This window comes from Phallusia mammillata, chromosome 3 (genome assembly GCF_965637545.1).
Source record: "Phallusia mammillata chromosome 3, kaPhaMamm4.hap1.1, whole genome shotgun sequence".
Taxonomy (NCBI): Eukaryota; Metazoa; Chordata; class Ascidiacea; order Phlebobranchia; family Ascidiidae; genus Phallusia; species Phallusia mammillata.
The window spans coordinates 5,001,895-5,023,266 of NC_137254.1; the positions used below are offsets into that span (position 1 = coordinate 5,001,895).

The 21,372-nt window shown below is 37.3% G+C and overlaps 1 protein-coding gene, 1 long non-coding RNA gene and 1 pseudogene across 2 annotated transcripts; 2 read left to right on the plus strand and 1 right to left on the minus strand.

Moving 5' to 3' along the window:
* The first annotated feature begins 1,413 nt into the window (after positions 1-1,413).
* LOC145219302 (scavenger receptor cysteine-rich domain-containing protein DMBT1-like) lies at positions 1,414-5,448 on the plus strand. The gene is made up of 9 exons (XM_080086682.1): positions 1,414-1,589; positions 1,933-2,108; positions 2,503-2,641; positions 2,922-2,970; positions 3,286-3,451; positions 3,626-3,783; positions 4,779-4,950; positions 5,078-5,148; positions 5,256-5,448. Exons 2-9 carry the CDS (start codon positions 1,986-1,988, stop codon positions 5,446-5,448), a joined length of 1,071 nt encoding a protein of 356 aa, XP_079942808.1. The 5' UTR covers positions 1,414-1,589; positions 1,933-1,985.
* Positions 5,449-9,662: 4,214 nt separating this feature from the next.
* Positions 9,663-10,114, plus strand: LOC145220177 (uncharacterized). The gene is made up of 3 exons (XR_013858020.1): positions 9,663-9,687; positions 9,911-9,937; positions 10,032-10,114. It is a non-coding gene; the product is annotated as an uncharacterized LOC145220177 (long non-coding RNA).
* A 3,315-nt stretch (positions 10,115-13,429) lies between these two features.
* The window catches only part of LOC145219303 (scavenger receptor cysteine-rich domain-containing protein DMBT1-like), an 83,239-nt pseudogene continuing 75,296 nt past the window's right edge, over positions 13,430-21,372 (minus strand).

The window sequence follows — 21,372 nt, forward strand, 5'->3', positions numbered from 1 at the left end:
TCTTACTTTTGAGCTGTACTGTATCGTCATTGGCTTCGCGACGCAAATCGACCCTTAGGAAAAAAAATTTTTTTTGGTAGTTAATGGTATTACTGTTTATAATTTTCCAAGGTAATAATGTCAAGTCGACTATTAAAAGCGGCGCTTTTTGTCAGCACGCTGAGTATGTTGCACCGAGGTAAGTGACTTTATTGATTTTTGTTGTGATTTCAACTTGAGTGGTATGCATGATAAATCAAATTGTGGCAGTAAGATAAGAGTAAACTTTGTAGTGCAGTTTTCTGGAGGACCACGGGTGTAGGCTCACTAGAAACATCATCCAAAAGACATTGAGATTGTGTTGCAAGTATCACGGACGCTAATGTTACAAAAATGGGACTACGGTTTTGATAGATACTTAAAGGGGTCTACGGGTCCCAAAGGTGACTTAAAGGGAAAAGCGATATGAAAAGTTGGAAATCACTGTTTTACTATCTAGCAGTCTAGAGAGAAGCACTGGCACAAAAATTCAGGCACCACATTTATGATATTTTGTTTAGTATTTGTTTAAATATTTCCTACCTTGGTATTAATGCAAAAAATGCTTTCTTTGCTAATACGTTCATATCCATGAAAACATTGGTGGTTTTTAGGAGAAGTCGTGCAAAGCATCGTTTTCAACTTGATATAGATTTTAAATAGCAATATAAAGATTCACGCTAACATCTCTAAAATCAATCTAAAACTAACACCACATGGCAAATGATTCGATACTGCAAGGAAGGGCATACGAGTTACTGTTACGTCACAAATTTTTAACGAAAATATTGGTACATAAACATTTTATGTTTTTTTGTGCTATGTTGTATACTGTTCTTTAACAAATTGTGACAACCGGGCCGCAGTACACCAACCAAGTAGCATCCCAAAAACCCTTTGTGTCACATAACAATAGCTTGTCATACGACATAATGAGAGATTTTGCGTTATCTTTGCGGACATTGAAAGATACATATTTTCATAAATTCAAAGCTTTGGAATATGCTGGCTTAACCAACCAAATTGGGCGAAAGACGCCGTCATGCCAAAAGTGGTACAGGATGTAATTGAGCATCAGCTTATTATACTGTTTTACTTTTTTCAGTTTCGGACACACAGTGTGCAGTGCAAAATGTAAGCGCTGCTTATTATGATGCAGCAATTTCCCCTAACTGTAACACATGGGCCCTACGATTTGTTTCAACTGGAGTTTCCTCTCGGTTAATTGCGCATTTCCGTTTGGGACAGCTTGCTGCAAACAACTTTTGCAAGGTAAAACTTTACGAACTTTGTCCTTGCAATGAGCTCAGTTCAATATTCATCTGTTAGTTCCCCGATAATTTCGAATTTCATTTCTTACAATTAAGATTTATATACCTGTCTTTAACCTTACGCGTGAATGGTAAACAAAAAAATCTAGATTTACGAGGGATCTGACGACCAAGGTAAATTGGCTGGAACGTTGGAAGGTGGAGGCTTATCTTTTCCGGTTTTCGTTGAAAGCTCGTCTGCTTATATATCTTGTGTCACAAACCTCACATCGGAATCTGTGTCGTTTTATCTACAACAATGTAAGTCAGGCTTACGATTCATTTATAACCTACGGTTGTTTTCTAACCGAAGCGTAAAGCAAGTAGATGAAACATGTTTTCGGGTCGGTATCAGAAACAAATAAAATGATGTCAAATGCAGACAAAAATAACAATGAATTAAATGAAAGTATAATTTTCAAACACAGTTTTAATGTACAATAAAATCGTAGTTGATGGGCACTTTGTAAATATTGGTGGTTTTCCATTGCGTATCGGATCGTCCACTAGACATAAGTCACAGAAAATTAACAACACGATGATCAAAACAACTGCTTGAACTAATTTTACTAGATGCACTGTATGAAGCTTTTTGTGCTTTTAGTTACTTCGTGCGGGGAAGATGTTGCTGATATACCGTACAATTTACTCTCCCCGATGTTTCCTAGTAACTACCCCAACTATGTTGTTTGTGTTTGGAGATTTCAAATGAATAGCAGCACAACCTTATTGTTCCAATTTTCCTCATTTGACACTGAAACCAACTACGACATTCTATACGTAAGTGTCTTAACTTATAATATAACTTAAAAATCCAGGGGATATTGACAACGCAAATAATCGAGTGGAAACGGTTTGTTATCTGTAGGACATTGCCTGCCGCACGCACTGAAAGTAATACATGATTAAGTTGTTGTTTTTAAATGTATTTTAGAGTAACATATTTATTATAAACTGATTTTGCAGTGCGAAAAAGTTCACTTCTAATATTAAGGAAAGCAATAAATTTGTTTAAAGTGAAATCCTTTTTTTGTTAAGCGCCTAACTAAATGATGAAAAACTTGCGGCTTTAAGAAGGTATGCGGCCTTTCATGACAAAAAGTGCGCGCCCCTGCGGCCTAATGTCAACATTTCTAAACATACGAAAAATAACTAAATGGAGTATTGTTTTCAGTTCAAGAACGAAGAGGGTAATGTGGACAGATTTTCTGGGACGCTTCGATCATCTGATTACACGATGACAGCAACAAATCTTACTGTTGTGTTTGTTAGCGATTTGAGCACGACGAGAGCCGGATTTAATGCGACAGTAGGTGAGGCAAATCTGTTTTCAGGCACAAAATTTCGAGATGCAAATGACAAAATACACTGGGTTGTCCCACGGGCTATTTTGACACCTAGTTCATATTTTTGCTGTGACATTTTATGTGATAGAAATACGGGGTAAACCTAATGCAGTAAATTATTATCACAATATACAGGCAATGAATGTTTTAAATTAACAAATTAATTTTAATGTGCAGAAGTAAATTTAATCCACAGTATAGTGCTCGAACTTCGATATGTTGGTTGAAAAATACTTTATTTTTACAGACGAAACACAACCATCAGTTGAATGTAAGACTGAAAATTTGATCATCAGGTAAGTTAATATTTTCTTTTCAAATATTTTGTGAAAATTATTGATAATTGTTGAAAGTCTGTAATGACCAGAAAATTATTGAAAGAACTATAATATTTTAAGTATTTTGTAGCGCTCCTAGTTTTTGTCATAGGCTTGCAACGCCTTGTAGTTGTATTTATTGAGACATCTTTTACCATCAGTTTACAATGGGGCTTCTAATAGGATGCCGCGATAAAAACAGCAACATAGTATTATCGCTGGGAAAATGAATCAAAAGAACAGGTTTCCTAGACTTTTTTAATGTACAAAAACGTAACAGTCTAATATTCGCAGGGTAACAACTTATCAACAGAACACATTAGATTACGAACTCGGCGACACGCTTTACATCTCATTGGACAGGGAAACCTCCCTTTCTCAGCTCAATGACAACTGCAAGGTCACGGGGTCAAACCCGGTATTTGCGTTTGACATTGGTCAATGCGAAGGTGTTTTTAAGGTACAATTGGATTTTTGTTCCAAAAACATAGATAATTAAAAAAAAACAATGGCTATTAGAACCAATTAACATTGCATAGTTAATGATAATGATAAGTGTGATAATCATTTGACTGCTGCATAATGAAAAGCTGCCAGTTTCGAAATACGATGTAATTCTCGTGCTTTGTTACAGAATGAGAACGATACGGTGTCGGTGTCTTTCCTGATCTGGAGATACCTAGCTCCATCCCCTGCTGTGATACAACGCGACGTTCAAAACAAGCTCAATGTGACTTGTCTATTTGAAGCGGATCTACTGATCTCGTCATCCAAAATTCATACACAATTTGGGTAAAGAGACGTAAAACAAACAATTGTACAACAGCTATTGATTGGCACACACACACACATATGCAAGACTCACAGTAGTGGTCATAACACGTAAAGTCTTTTGTTGACATCACTTTGAAACAAACTTACACAAGGAAAAAAGAAATGTTGCACATGTCACAATACATCCAACCAACGACACCATACTTAGCATACAACAGGGCTATTCAAACTTTCTTGCTCTGCGACCCCATTTTGAAACAGAAATTGCTACGCGACCCTTTGATGGGTTTCGCCCAGGCGTGCGCAACCTTTTTGCTGTGACGGCCGCATCACAGATCTTAATTTCACCAGCGGCCGCTTGTAGCCAGCTTGCTTGTGTTTTAAAATTACTGATGAAAAGAAATACTTTTATATGATATATAATGGCGCCTAGTAAGCCTGAATTAATTTTAACTTTGAAAATCAAAAGCAGTTTGAAAATCAAAATATTTGGCAAAGGAATGTTTGTAAACAATAAATGTACGCACGTATACCATTTATTGTGACTGACATGATAACGCAAACTGTTTCGCGACCCCAAAAATTTATGTCCCACAGTTTGAGAAGCCCTGGCATACAGCAGATAACACACAATAGAACACTTCATTGTGCCTATTGCACAAGACACCTGGCACGCATGACACATTTGACATCAAATACGGTAAAATTATACCACCCCTGCCACATGTCACAAGACATGCCAACAGCACCTGTCGCTATGTATGACACCCATTACAGTTTGTCTGTTCTTACCTTTGTCGGAACTTAAAATCTTTACAAGATTGCTTAATTCTTCTCAGACAATGCCAAAATTTTGTGTGGAGTATATTTGCACGTCTGTAAAGGCATGAGTTTCAGTGACTTTCGTTACTTAGATTAAAAAACCCTCGCGTGCATCCGAGGGCGTTAAAACAGTGCGGTGTATGCCATTCCCTTTCCGTTTTTATTAATCACAATCATTTAACGTATTTCAGATCTACCAAAATTTTTGCGAAGAAAACAGGAACTTTGGATGTCGCCCTAAATCTATTTAGCAACGAATATTTTACCCAAAGCTTGCCCGGAGAAGTAACTGTGCCCAACTACATTTTTGCTAAACTTAAACTTGATGAGATTTCCGCAAGCAATGATGACTTTATTGTCCAGGTGAATTGAAAACAAAATGCTTTTTGTGCAAGAAAACATTGCATTTACTAGTTTAGTTTTTAATAGTTCTGGCATCGTTGCTCTGGTTTGTAAATTGAACTCTTAAAGTGGAATACCTTTCTTACAGCTGGAAACCTGTTGGGCGACACGCAGTGGAAAATCCAATAGTTTGCCGAATTACCAAATTGTACAAAGCGGGTAAGATCTGCTTGAATTACCTCAACATTTTTTTCTGGTTTGGGAGGTTATTTCTTTAATGAATAATTTTCCACCCGTGTTTCATTCATTGGAATCGAAATTTTTAGATGCGTAGCGCCACACAGTGGAGGGGAAGCTGCCGAAACGTTGATGCGCAATTACCAATCCAACTTTGCAACTTTCAAGCTGATGAGCTTTGTGTGGACAACTTTTTCTGACGCAGAACAATATATCTACATCCACTGCGACGTGACCGTCTGCCATAATTCAACTGGACAATGCCCTGGACAGGTGACTTGATTAGAGTAGATTTTGGACTTGCAACAGAGAATAAAGTTTAGCAAAATAGTGTTGGTCGAAAAAAAAGCTCAAGGAAAATGATATGTTTTTTTCAGAACAAAATTCCTGGGTATTGCTCTAAAACAATCGAGACAGTATGTCTCTAAATAACTTAAGAATTTCTGTGGCGTTTATGTCCAGTTGTAGCATTAAAAATATTAGGGTGGAATGGCTTCATATTCTGTTGCTTCCATACCAAAGTTTTCTAGGTTCGCTTGCCAATACGGTATATTTCCTGTCACCAGTTGATTTTATGTGGCTAATCAGCAAAAAGGCTGAATGGTCCGGCGCGCCTGAATCATAACATAACCTTGATAGGAATTCGACCCCCATCCACCTATATTTTATTTTTATCCGAACCACAATAAAAATACGAGGTTTACTGTGTGTAGCTTACATACAAACTTAAAAGTAATTTTAACCCATTTATTTGGTTGGAGTGCGAGCAACGGTAAATATTCCGCCACAGGCTACGCTGTCCTATGTTGAAATCGCTAGGGAGACTGGCCCTTAATCGGCCTGGAGAACTATGATGTAAATATATGTGTGCCGGGATGGGCTTAATTCTGTATGACGCCTTTGATAAAACTGGTGTACAATGAAATATCAATATTTGTATGATTCTTTTTGCAGTCTTGTTCTGGTAAGAAACGGCGATCTGTTGAAAACAATCGTCGCAATCAACTGCTTTCTGCAGGGCCAGTGCACATCATTCAAGGTACCGCTTTCCTACTTGGTAAGACAATGATAAAAATTTAATTTCTATTCTAGATAATATTGCTGATACACGTGCTTTTGCTAAACAAATTTGTAGTTCTAACAAGCAAGTCGCACCTCTTGGGGCATAATAACACAGGTTTTCGAAATATTTTCTCGGTTTAATATACTGTGTCTTGGTGATTGATTAGTTAGATGTATATGTGATTAACTTGACTGGTAACATTACCAACCGCACCTTTTATTCGATTTCCATAAGTTGTTTTAAAAATAAGACTGTAACTAGCATTAAAGGACACATATAAAAGGCAAATAAAATAAATAATTGTCACAAAATATATTTCATGAGTTCGAATCCCATCACTTGTTTTCTTTTTCTTGTATCCGTTGCTTTAACAACCAAACTGATTCGGTGGCCTTTTTGCAATCTCAAAGTGTACCGTGATTGTAGCCAACACATGAGTATAGCCAACACATGTCCGTTTCGTGACTGGCAAATCAATCAGTACAGTTCTTCCCATATTTTTTTGCTATATTTGTTAATCATGACTTTTTGTCTCTTATACAACAGGAGAAAGAAATGAAGCTATGGAAGGAGCCGGCAACAGCTACCAACTTGTGATGTTTGTTCTGCTGGCTGTGATTGTTATTGGAGCTGGTTACATCGTATGGGGCAAACTGACCCGGGATCGCAATGCGAGACAAAATCGCCAGTAGATGAACTTTTTATTATTCTTAACATGGCATTGTTTGTATGCATGTAAAAACTGTTCTTTCTGAAGATAAAAACAAATAACAAATTAAAGCTGTTTTCCATAAAGCTGTTTGTTAATTTAGTTATCAAATAAATATTATGCATCATTTCACTTATTACATGCATCATTCATAGCTGACATGAAATTACTTTGTCAAAGTATTGTTGTGTTTCTGTTTAACTGTTATATACTGTACAATATAATCAGATGGGGTCAAAACTGTGTCCTTTGAATTAGCTGATATCATGAGTCAGAAAAAAACATTGTTAAATATTTTAGCGTGGTAGCCTGTGTTGAGCGAGGTTATATTGGATTTTCGCACAAACCAGGTTATACTGATCTCTGTATTTTTCGTGTTTTTCGCAAAATGTTTTTCGTTTTGAAACACTATCTGTTTATGAGTATCTTTTGACATGTGGTAGAAAACCACTGGTGGGGCATAATCTAGTGGCTTATTTGTTTATGCATTCATGCCAGTATCTAAGTCTCATTGTTTTTAGTTCCATGAACGTCAATCGCTGCAATCGCATAACCCACGCAACAATCGTGACGTAACAAAGAGATAGCAAACAGTAAACAGGAAAGAAGGCGTTGATAACTGATCTTAACCGTTGTCTTTGTACTGCCAAATGATTAGCAAAGAGAAGTTTATTGGTTGGGTGAAGTTTTTATACCTGGCTACAAACTTGCTTGGTTGGCGGTGAAAAGTTATTTGTAGCAGCGTAAACAGTTAATCCTTGCACATTTTCATTGAATCAAAATCATACAGCTCGTGTCATCGGTCATGCCAAGTTTTAAACGGTTTGTTTTGTGACGAGCGTCTGTTTCGTTTCAGTGCTATATATTTTGCAATTTGTACCTTGCTTTAGTGAAAAAAAGTATCATTGGCTGCTTTGCATTAACTATGGGTTCATGTTTTTCGAGAAACGTGCTAGAAAACAAGAAAACATCAGGAAAAACAAACGAGTTTTGCCACAATGGTAAGTCTTTCATTGATCAGTGAGATTTTTCCGTCGTCCCAAAAATTAGCTCAGTAATTCCAGTTGTAACGCAGTTACCAGTTATTTATAGTATAGTTTTTTGCAAGAATTCCTATGTGAGATCTATGAAAATTAGAGATTTTAAATGATGTGAGATTTTTTTATGTCCCGTTTGCTGGACGAAATTAGCAATATTTTTTACCAGCTTACATGAACCGTTGTCAGTAGATACGATTATTCTCTTTTGCGTAGATACGGTTAGACGTCCACTCTGGTGTTTCAAATTAGATTGAAAAACGCGCCTGCCAGATCTCAACTATAGGCTTCTTCCCACTAACACTCCACACAAGGTTCCAACAGTTTACTTGTAACAAATCCCTTGCTGGCTTCAATTAGCAAGATGCAGTTTCTTCAACGGAAACCAGATGGATAAACTGGCGGACGGTTTTCAAAGGAAATATCAGGCCATAAACACAATAGAAAAATGCCGATCTAAACAATATAACCGTAGCTTTTGGACGAGGACTTTAAAACAGTTACTTGTTGACGAGCTACGTCATACTGCAGGTAACAAAGTACACTTCAAATCAGGCATATTGTCACAACAAAAGGTTTAACAATACAAGACGATGGTTATTGGCGTAATATTGACAAAGATACAAAAGCAAACAAAACAACTTGGTCATGAATTGCTGGCAGACTTCAGACGGTAGACAAAGAATTAATTTGTAACTTAACAAATATATTACTATCATGTTTATGTGTTTTTCCTGCAAATTCCTTGAACATAAAACGTTTTTTTTAATGTTAAAATGTTTTTTTCTTTTTGACATATAAGCTAAAGACCTGTTTTTGTTTAATTTAGTTGAGAAAAAAGCGATAAGAATAAGTTTGAAGAAGGAAACAGGGCATCCCCCACCACTTACTATAATCCCTACACCAGAAATTGGTGATGACGTGAGTAGAGTGGATAGAAGGTTTATGGTTTATACTAGAACTAGTTTGCAAATGACAACAAGGCGTAGGAGACCGGCTTAACTTGGTATAACGCCTTATTGGGCCCGGAGTATTATGGTTTGTACATGAGTGTGCCGTGATCGCTGGTCTGCATGACCGCTACAGAATTCCAGTATGAATATATGTTTGACTAAGCTATGTTGTTTTTATTGCTGACTTTTAAATCTTAGGAATGGTCCTCTGCATCAACACTGAACCAGTTTTATATGCGGGCGAGAACATAAACTTCATTTGCTAACATTCGGAAATAACGACTATATTGTCGGGTGTGTTACCTGTCGTTAGTCGCTTTTACATCTCAAAAGCAGCAATTTCGTAATTGGACAGAGTTTCATTTAGTATTACTACATTTACTAACAAGTAAATTACGCTTTTTAGCGTGAGTAAAATGGATAACAAATAAGGTGTAAAATAGAACATAATTTATATGATCCAACTATAATTAACCAACAAAATACGAAACTGCGCGTTTTTATAATATCTCTGTAAAACTAATTTTGTGGTAAACCACTAAATCAATCCAGAAAACCTAATATTGATAAAAATATTCGACAAAAAATAGTTAGCTGAAATTGCGTGGTTTTTGTATTTTAAATGTATCTTATTCAACCAAACTAACTGGAAAAATATAGCTTTAAATACTATGTAAACTCCCAGAGATAAAACGTTGTAATGAATGTCCTAACACCGTGATGTGTTGTTTTCAGGAGACGGAGTCGGCACGTAGGAGGGTAAGTAAAAATTATTTGTGGTTTTAAAACATGCAACACTGTTGATAGATAATGTCAATTTCAAAGACACATTTTACAAAAAAAAGTATGCTTGGGGTTGATAACTACCGGTAAATGTTTGTTGTGTATTTGGTTACCAGTTATATATTTGCTGGCTGTTACAAACCAACAAAAGACAAAAAGTTGTAATAATTTCGTGAACTCCATGTTTTGTTCCTTTCAGGAGATAGAGTTGGACTCGAGAGAGAAAGTAAGTAAAAATTTACGTTGTGCGGTAAAAACGCAAGTCTGTTGAGAGATAATTTCAAGTCCAAAGACAATATTGCCTTTCTTTTTATCCGCAGTACTTGCAACATCCCCAACTATTAACCACGCTAATGTCATGAAATAAAAGCAACGGCGTGCAGTCTCGAGAAAAAATACTACATCATCATCATTTTATTTTCAGTTGTGTACGCGGTTGTTGCATGCAAATAAAATATAATAGGCAAGCAACTGGTGGATGGCGAAGGGACCATATAGGTCATCAAGTCAGCCACCCGTGTACAGAAATAATAATAAATAGGCAAAAAGGCTCTAATACAGCGCTTCCCAACATTTATGGTGCGTGTCCCCTTCATAACTTTATCCCCTTCATTTTCCAAGTTGTGCCGACCCGAAGAATAAAATTAGTTTGCTATTTTACAGTTACATTTAAATATCCGAAAATTTAATCCTCACTATACTTTTTTTCCCTAATCCTTGTTTTTCGATTCATTAATGGTAGTCTAAACTGTTACAAATTACATTTTAGTTTAGTTGACTTTAGTTGAATTTCTGATAAAATTCGTATTGTAAATAACGCAACAAATAACGTAATATTTCCTTATTTATGCTGTCCATTATTAATGCTTCGGATAATTTTATATAAATGCTGGCAATATTCTTTACCGCCAATATGCTTTACCGCCAATATGCTTCGGTAAAAATGAAAAAGAATCCATAAAACGTCTTAAAGTTGATATTTTTGGTGTAAACTCAATTCATGCTTAGATCTCTGTGAGAAAAAAGTTAATTTGTATTATTTTTACATATCTATCACACCGATTTCGCAGAAAATAAAACTAAATATTAAATTTGTGAAATCTATAATGAGTCATACCAAAAACATAAGTCGAACCAAAGCGGCCTGATGTAAATTTTATTTTTGACTATGAATATGACATAATCAACAACAACGTTTGGCGTTACATGATCCGATACAGAATAAAGTCATCTAAGAATCAATGAACAAAAACCAAGAACAGAGTTCATAATGTAAAGAACAAGTTTGTTTCGAGATAAAGCAAGCACAGCAAAATGTGTCCTGTGTTAGAGGGAAATGCCCGGAAAGATTCCTGACGTGGGTTCAAATCCCACAACAGGCTAGATTTGTTTGTCTTTGCCTTGTCGGATGGGAATGCTTGGGAGACCGACTTAACTCGATATAATGCCTCATTGTGCCTGGCGTACTATGATTTGTATGTGAGATTTTTCGTGATCGAAGGTTTGCATGAACGCTTCAGAATCCAGTAGGAATGTATGTTTATCTTAGCTAATTTGCTTTGATTGTTAAGTTTTGATTCTCAATAGCTCTCCCCAGCACCAACCCTAAACATAAACACTTTGCAACTTAGCTCAAAATGCAAAGTAATTATGTGTTGATAGCCAAAACGTTCTAAACGTATCTATGTAGAAGAACGTCACTGAAACTTATAAAGAAACCATCCAAGTAAGAAGCAAAAGAAAAACATTTAGGGTTTATATCTCCTCCCGACCTTTGTAATAAAAGCCCAAAGATTGCGTTTTGTATTGTTCAGGAGGACGTTTATGAGTTCGAATTTGACATGCCGGTAAGTAAAAAAATTACTTCTAAAGCAGTAAGTATGCCTGACCACTTTTTGACCATCATGATTTTGCCAGTTCGAATTTTCAACCTTTTATCTGCAAATTTTTTTTAAAAGTTTAATTAAAAACCAATATGGAAACTATCAATCTAAATCTAAAATCTAAATCGTGTTTGTTACCACAAAAAACACACGATGGCGTTCAGACCCCTGGAGGAACAATGTCTGAGAGTGCAACCAGTTTTTTTGATATTCGTAATTTTTTATTCTTTTCTTTTTAGCTTCCGCGTTTCAGGCGATCATCGTCCAGCTCGTCTGAAGAGGTACAGTCACCAAGTAGTACAACCCTTGGCTACAAACATAATTCTATTTTAGTGAAACGATTTTTAGGTGTAATTTATTCCGTATTGCTGAAACAAGTGTTCCATATTTCAAGTCATGTTGGTCTTCAGTTAATGCACAAACTGTTGGAGTTATTCAAAAGTTGTTTAGAAATGCAAACTTAAGACACATTGAAAATTTCAGATCAAATTTTCTTGTCTAGATATATGTAGAAAATATCGTGGAACCTCCACACAACGTAAACCGACCACTTCCAAACCAAGGTAGGAAATATAACTCGACGAATGCCCGCATATCTACTTTTTGTTCAACTTTTGTTTGCCAATAAGTAGATATTTTTTAGGCCTATTTGCATTTGACATTTTTGATCCTGCTGCACCCCCAGCAGAAGAACCAGCTCAAACAGATGGCGATGATGGTCGAAACCCGTACGATCAGTTGAAACCAGAACAAAACCAACCTCATAACAATTAATGTTTGTATCGACGTAATTAAACCATGCAGCACCAAGGAAAAAGGAAAGTTCTGCAATAAGTTTTTGCACCTATTAAAAGATTAAACGGTCGAACCAAACAATTATACAAATGGGCTCAAAACTGCAGCACCATGCGCACCAGTCGTACCTGGCAAATATTTAGTTACATTGTGTCCTTCCAAACAAAGCGAAGTTGTTGTACGTACCTTACCGTATTACATTATTTTGACCGAAAGTATTCTCGATTGACCATTTAACATTTAATTAATTAGAATGTAAAATGGATCAGACAATAAAAATCCAAACCTGCAAAATAGCATGTCAAATGATTATTTGTTTGTGAATAAAATATAACATGTAGAATGATTATTTGTTGTTTTGTGAATATATTGATTCAACTGATTATAGATGTTTGCAGAAGGTTGGTTTGTATCTAAAACTAAATAAAACGTTGGATACAATCGATAAACTAGGTGGAAGCATTAAGTTGTACAATCAATCGTATACAGTCATCGAAAGAAACAATCCCAACTTGCAAACCAAATCCACCACAAATAAGCTTGTTAAGATTATTTCCTCTCTACATCCAAAAACTTTTTTAAAACTTAACCGGTAAATGTTTTGACCATAAAACTTTATTCCGCCTATGACTGCCATTTCTAATCTTTCAGTTCTGTTAGTTGTTCCCATACATTGTGCAAATTTAGCAATTATTAAAAAATAGCAAGTTTAACTCATAATTAAATGTTTTGACTATAAAACTCATTGTGCCTGTGATTGGAATTTCTAAACTTTCATTTCAGTTTTATTTAATGGTTTCCATGAATTGTGTAAATTCAGCAATTATTTTGAAAAAAGCTCGTTTGAAAGAAAGTAAAATTGTGTAACAGGCAAAAAAGTTGAGAACAATCTTTCAAACTTCGTAATATTTCCTATCACAATTTAATTAGGAGACACATGCTACTCTGAACTGCAGTTCCATGGTTAACCATGGTTAATTCAAACGTGTCAAGCGCAAATGTAACTTTGGTGGACATATAACGAACACACACACACAGTATCAATTGCATCCGATTATATTGTTCTACAGTCATACAAACAAAAACACTTTGACAAGCCATTTTTCGGACAACAATAAAGCAGTAAATATTACATGTACTGTAATGACTAGTTTTAAAACCTCTAGCAAATTTAACAAGCAACGAATTTTAGAATAAATTGCGGAATAATTTGTTGTTTCGAAGAAAATTTTAAGCGTTTTTATGTCGTGAGAAACAATTCAATGTTGAGCATTTCTGACATTTCATCCACAGATCAATTTGTTTATATTCTACTGTAGATCTTGGGCATTTTTGCCCATACGAGGGAACCGGCTCCGATAATTATAGCAGCCAGAAGAACAAACATCACAAGTTGGAAGATGTTGTAAGCGGCATCATTTACTTCATCTCTGTCTCCTGGAGTGTCTGCGATAAAAAGAATGTTTAACTTGGATAAACATATATGTGTGCGAAAGCATTTGATACTGGAACTAGAGATTAACACCTCAGACAGACTAAAAATAATGCCACTCTTGTATACACTTGGAAGTGGGCCAAGCTTGCGAGAGATTGAAAGCCAATACGAGAAGTAACTTTAAACTTTGATTCCTGGTTAAGGCAATGTCGAGTATGTTTCTTACACACAAAACAAAACGAAAAAGTGACTTTAGGAGTCAAGCTATGCATAAGTTTGCCAAGATGGTCGAGTTGTAAGTAAAACCACTTGTGTTCAATAGTTTGTGGGTTCTAATACTGTCTCGGCAGCCTGTGTTTCCCTGGGCAAGAAACTTGATTTGCATTGCTCCAACCCAGTGAAAATCCACGTATTGCACTACATTAACGTCCCCTCCGCTATAACGTAGTTGCTATAAATCTAGCAGCTCGACCGTGGACTGACTGTTAGTTAACGCATTCAGGCGTTGCAGGCTCATCGAGGATTAAAATAAATAGAAACATGCGAATTATTTGATAATTGAGGCCTAATATAGCTGAAGTAAACATGTCCCCAAAGGTTTTAGTTGATAAATACAACAATTTGAGTAGTTGGAACATAAGCAACTAAAGTATTTGGTCCAGAACTAAGTTAATATGTAGGAAAGAAGAGTTTAATTATTGTCTTGGTACCTTGCACAAGCAAATACTTGGTAGTTTTCACGATACGAACTGGCCCCGCAGAAAGTCGTTGGCTGCGTCCATTGTTGTCAACAGATCGTCTTTTTTTCCCACCACACATCTTCAAATCAGTTTCATATTAATATTTTTTTTCATGTATATATATATATATACTATTAAGGATAAACAAAGCAGCTAAATGGAATCAGAAAAAACTTAGGCATGTAATGGTTTTTCCCTGTTTATTTCAACTAAAGCAAACTTATTGGAGAATAAATTAATCGAATATAATCCACTTTACTTGCAATGATGCAAGCAGCTCGACGGCGGACTTATTATTAGAATACACACCACACAAACTCAATTCACCTGTCCAGGGCATTCTCCAGTCGAGTTTTGACAGACGGTCACGTCGCAGTGGATGTAGATGAACTGTTCTGCATCAGTAAAGTTTGTCCACACAAAGCTCTTCAGCTTGAAAGTTGCAGAGTTGGATTCGTAATTTCGTATCAACATTTTTGCGCCGGCAACCTCACTTCCACTGGGTGGCGCAACACATCTAATAATATTTACAAAAATTTACGCAAGGTCAAATGCAATGTGCCGTTCAATATATTATGAGAAAGATCACACGTTGCAAATCAAACACAAGTAATGATGTAAAGCTTACCCGCTTACTACAACAGGGTAGTTCGGCAAACCACTGGAGTTTTCAACGCGTGTCGCCCAACATTCTTCAAGCTGTATACAAAATGGTAAATAAATCAAATGTAGAAGCTCTATAGCACCCAAATGATGCTTACTGTAATGCAACAAGTGTAATGTGCATTTTTTATGAAACACGAACTAACATTTAGCAACCTCTGTTACCTTAATGCTTTTGTTTTTACCTGGACAATAAAGTCATCGTTGCTTGCAGAAATTTCATCAAGTTTCACTTCAGCAAAAATGTAGTTAGGCACAGTGACTTCTCCGGGAAAGCTTTCGTTGAAGTATTGGTTGGAAAAGAGATTTAAAGCAACGTCAAAGTTTCCTGTATTCTCAGCAGAAGTTTCAATGGATCTGTAACAAACTTCTACGTTTGAGAAATAAATGGACACGTTCCTGAGGAATTAGTCACATCAATAGACGTCATTTACTGTTTTTGACTTCACCGTTTATTTTCCGAGTTGTTTGACTAGCACTAATAACAGAATAAAAATTAATCAACAGACCGTTGGAGTCTCTGTGCCATGTTTGGCATGTGCTTACACATGCAATGACATGTGTCATGATTATAGTTTGCATTCTACGTGCTTTGCAGCATGTTACATCTGCTATTGCATTACATGACAAGTATTATGTATATGTTTTGCATATTGTGCGCTTTGTTGGCATGTGACATGTTTGGCATGTGCCGTAGATGTCTTCTTACCCGGCTTGTGATTGGACGTTGGATGACGAGAGAAGTAGTTCCGAGTCAAACAGACAAATGACATTGAGCCTGTTTTGAACGTCGCGTTGGATCACTGCTGGGGACGGAGCTAGGAATCTCCAGATAAGGAAGAACACCGACACCTTTCCGTTCTCATTCTGTTAATAAATAAATAAAAAATATTTTTAGAAGGGTAGCAAGAAAGTTGACAGCAATAAAAAGCACCAAAACTTAATCGTAACTACTGTGGACGAAATGAATATGTGTCGATACATGGTGATGCCTGCCTGTATTTTTACTAAATGACATGTTGGGTGGAAGTGGCTCGATGAAGAAAACAGAAATGAGTTTTACCTGATAGAGGCCTTCGCATTGTCCAATGTCAAACACGAACACCGGGTCTGACCCCGTGACCTTGCACTTGTCATTAAGTTGAGAAAGGGGAGTTTGCCTGTCAAAGTGTGTCACCGTGTTCGTAATCTAATGTGTTCTGTTCATCAGCTGTTACTCTGCGAATGATGGCTTTATTAGTTTACATGGACAACTATACAATACTGGAAACACGCCATCGCCAAATAAAATGACTATTTATCAGTATTTAGTCAGCTGCGCAACGTTAAAACGTTGTGGAGTGCAAGACAGTGAGGATTCCACTGCTGGACAATTACTGAGCGCGCAGTAGCTTGTAATAAATGTTTCCTGCTTAAGGCGAGAGTTCTATTAAGTGACTTTATTGTTCAGGATTTCAAAAATAAACAAAAACATGCCTAAAAGCAAAGACAAACTTACGCGATGGTCAAGTCTTTGGTCCTGCACACACTCATTGATTGTTCCATTCCTACAAAGAACTATTAGTTTGCATGTAAGATGTGGTTCTTAACCAATTTATTTTCGTTACCCATTAGAAGAAACCGGGGAGTTTTAACAACGTAAAAAAATTACGGCTTGTCGAAAATTGTTAAATGACCACATACTGGTAAATCCATAAGTTTTAATTCCTGAAAAAGACTCGGAGTTTATTTTATGAACATATAAACTGTTAGAAACTGTCCCTCCTACAAATTACTGCTCAAACTAAGATTTTTCCTGTTGTTGAAATTTGAGTTCTACCTGATTCATTGTTGACTGTCGCATTAAATCCCTGTGCTTGACCGCTTACGTCGCTGACAAAGATTAATGTAAGAATTGTTGCAGTAACTGTATGATTCAACCCCCCAGTATGATTTCCAGTCAATCTTTCCACATTACCTTCTTCATTCTGGAACTGAAAATAAAATCACCGACCAATGTATAAACCAGTGAACAAGTGTGATGTATGTTGTTGTTATAAAAGCTCAAATGTATTTTTTGGTTTGGGTTCAGTTTTTGTTTCGCATCTAAATTCATGCTCAGTCAAATTAATTTCATCGTTTTATATTGGCAGATCTAACTTTAAACAAAAATTCTGTCTTGTTTAAAAATCGGGTGATGCCTGGTTTTTTGGTTCTTTAGTGGGATTTAACGAAAATGACAAAACGACAATCACTTACGTAAAGAAAGTCGAATCCATCCTCGGTGTTATAAGTGGAGAATTGAAACATCAAGGACGAGCTGCTTTGCAATTGAAATCTCCAAACACACCCAGCAAAAGCGGAGTAGTCACCCGGAAACATAGGAGATAACAAATTATACGGCAGGCTGTCAACATCTTCACCACACTCTTCAGCTGAATTGCACATAAAGCGTCAATGGTTGATAGTTACGCTGCGGACGGACAGTGCAGATGGTGCACAAAACTTTGGTTTCTAAACAATTGCCAAATTACTTATGCTTTAAGATCTACTCCGCGTTATGTAAGCTGGGTTGCCGTTTGGCCAATCTCTTGTCACCAGCTGCACTGAAGAGACGACAAAGGTTAAAACAGAATTAACAAGCTGGATCTAAATACACAAAATACATTTTGCAGACTCCCCAAATGGTGGGTGGTCAAGTTCATGATCTCATATTTTAGATTAACACATAGTTAAGCTTTTCCGTATACATCCGACTTACCGGGGCTTATAAACACTTCTATTTCGACTGTTGTCAGGTTGAGGACACATGATACATAGACAGACGAGCTTTCAACGATAACCGGAAAAGATAAGCCTCCACCTAACAACGTACCAGCCAATGTGCCCGAATTGTCGATTCCCTCGTATATCTAGATTAAACCTAGATTGTATCTTAGTCAAAAAACATTTACAATTTTAGCAAAAAACATTTGACGCTCTTTTGGTTTGATGTGCTACTTCAATGTAGGTTTTTTCTAGCCTTTTTTGTCCACTTAGATCTTACCTAATGGCACAATAGTAGGTCAGAGGCAATCACATACATACATTAGCAAACATAGGATATCACAAGTTACTTGTGTGGGTTCCAAAATCAACCAAATTAATGCCCATGCTCCAAGTTATCCAATGCAAAAGTGCGTAAATAAGCATAAAGTGAAGATGTTAAACATTTGAAAGATTAAAATCACAAATTTAGTAATAGATCAAAACCATCAACAACATGGCTTAAACTGACGATCACTGTTTGCCTTTTTAACTAGAGTACAGTAAAACCAATGGACGATAAAATCCTTGGTTTAGCATTACACCAGTTGAACGACAAATTTGGTAAAATGCAACCTGGTGGACGAAACACTTGTTCGGTATTTTCTGAGGATCTTAATGCAACTTACAAACAAAACCATTACCGACCCAAGTCATAATATACGAAATTCTACCTGACAAAAGTTGTTTGTAGCAAGCTCTCCTGAAGGAAAATAAGCAACCAATCTAGGGAAGTCGTCTTTGGAAACAAAACTAATAGTCCACGTGTCACATATAGCTGGAATATATTCAGTCAGTCGTGAAGAGATTGCTAGCCCACCATCACACCGTGCATCTGAAACTTAACATTGCATTTGCCAATAAGACAAAATTGAACCAATCCAAAAAATATATATTAAGGTTAAACGAAATATGCCCTTTTCGTACTTTTATGGTTAAACGAATATGCCCCTTTTCGTACGTTTCGTATTTGTTTACAAATATTTCAACAGTTTTGATACAATTAAACATTTCTACGTTTAAGAACAGATATTGATTAGTTTTTCTTTTCAATTTTGTTTCCTGGTACCGCAGAGCACTAAAATTTCTAAGATTGAAACAGTATGGGTGCATTGTGCTGTTGTCAAACGAGGATTGTCTTCTCAATTTCGGGATTTTAGTTAAGAAACGGATTAAATATAGGTAATATTTATTGGGAATGGAACGTTCAATACTAAAAAAAAAGAAACAGTGATTGTTTGAGTATTTATCTGAAGTGAATCGAAACACGCCGCATAAGACGAGAGTGAAATAAAGAGAAAAGAACCGTTTGAGGGAGAAGGTTCGTGATGTTCTGGGCGAAAAAAATCACCAGGAACGGTGATGGCACAACCGTAAACAAGTTCGGCCGATGAAGCCAGCAGGTATTTTTTTGGAGCTGTGCGAATACCAAACTCAACTTAACCTATGGTGGTCCCCTTGCCGACACCAAATCTTCTATGGTTTCGTTTATGCCCATGAATCTGTCCCTCCGTGTCACTCTCAAGATTGTTGTGAGGCATTTCATTTTAAACTCCAGCAGAGCTGTTAACTCCTGTTATCTGAGAGTTCAAGACTCAGAACCGTATATGGCTATACGGAGGATTAAAGCCTTATATAACCTAAGTTTTAGGGTTCTGGTCATGTCACTGGAGGTCCAGATAGTGCTCCTTAGACCACCACATGCCTGTGACGCCATGGATATTTTCTGGAGGACGTCAGAGGTACAGTTCGGGATCAAACTTCCGAGGAACTTGAACAATTTAACTTTTGCAAACTTGACGTTGTACTTGCATATCGTGCCAAACAAAATTTGAAGCGACAAGTTTGCGTGTTCACCGTATAGATGGGTGTAATGAAACGTGTATGAGATCAAAAACTTTAAGTTGCCATGATGTTGGGACAATTGGACGAGGCGACTCAAAAGGAAACGTCCCAAATGATTGTAGCTCTAGATCAGGGGTTCTTAACCAGGGGAGCACGCACCCCAAGGGGTGCAAGAACTGTTCCTAGGGGGTGGCGGGAATGCTGAATCATTAAGGTTGGTTAGGTCTTTTTTATATAAACACAAAACCCAGGTGGGTGCTAAAATTGGTTGGTGATTTGAAAGGGGTGCAGTAAGGAAAAAAGGTTTAAGAACCACTGCTCTAGATTGATCGATCTACATGTCATTTAGTTGAGGGTTAGTGACTGAAGTACGGTGTGCTTGAACCTCTGAGGCGACCTGAGCAGCTGCCAGTGACAAATAATCAAAATGGGAAAGGAATCAAACTGCATCGATGAAAACACGGGAGAGGGCGTCGGCCACGTGTTTTTGTTTGCCTTCGACGTGTCGCACATCTGTGGTAAACTCAGAAATGGCGGTTAAATGACGTTGTTGGTGTGCTGACCACGGAGCCCACACTTCGGTTAAAGCAAAGGTCAAAGGCTTGTGATGTGTGAAAAGTCATCCAAAGAACCAACTCTAACTGGTCATCGAAAGAACGTTGTAGGATTAACCATAGGTCACGGATAAATATGACCTGATGCGTGCAGCGCCAGAAATGAAACGGTGCAAGTTTGCGATGCCTGCAAATTACTGAAGCCCGTTAGCAGTAGTGGGGTGCGGAAAAGTTTGAAAGCTGCGACTTTGTTGGGAAGGGGTCGGACACGGGTACTGTCAACTCGATGTCCCGGCAAATACTTTAATGGTCGTAGTACTCGGAAAGTGACTTGCTCGCGACGAGCTCCCACGATTGACTTAAGCCGAATGACATGCTAAGGAATCCAAAAAGGCCGAAAGGAGTAATGACCGCGGTTTTCGCAATATCACCTGGGCCACAGGTACCTGGTGGTAACCGCGAAAAGTCTTGAATGTGAGGAATTGGCAGAACGATCAGGCCGGGTAGCTGCGTTAAGACCGGGTAGCTGCGTAAATCACTGCGGTGACAAAGCCCATGGACTGGAAGAACGTCTGATAATACGCAGTTGCAGCACGATTTGAAATTCCGTTTTAGCGAAGCCGAGTGTTTTGGGAGGGCGAATTCGAGCGCGAAAGTGCACGAGTGGGCCATTAGCTGGGAAAAATGCTGAAGTCCATGCTTGGTTTACGACTATGAAAAAATCGGAGAAAGTAATTCCTTGCAATTTGGCCGACAACCGAGCAGGAGACGAAGTGCGCGCGGAAACTCCGTTAAGGTTTGGTGCGATGCTTTGTCCAGTGGAACGCTGGAGAAGATGTCGGCATTGATAAGGCGTCAATGCTTGAGGTCCATGCAAAGAAAATGAGCCTCTGGGCAAGCATAAACTGTCATTGAAATTTGCCGGAAGGTAAATGCATAGTTAACAGACGTGACCCGTATGT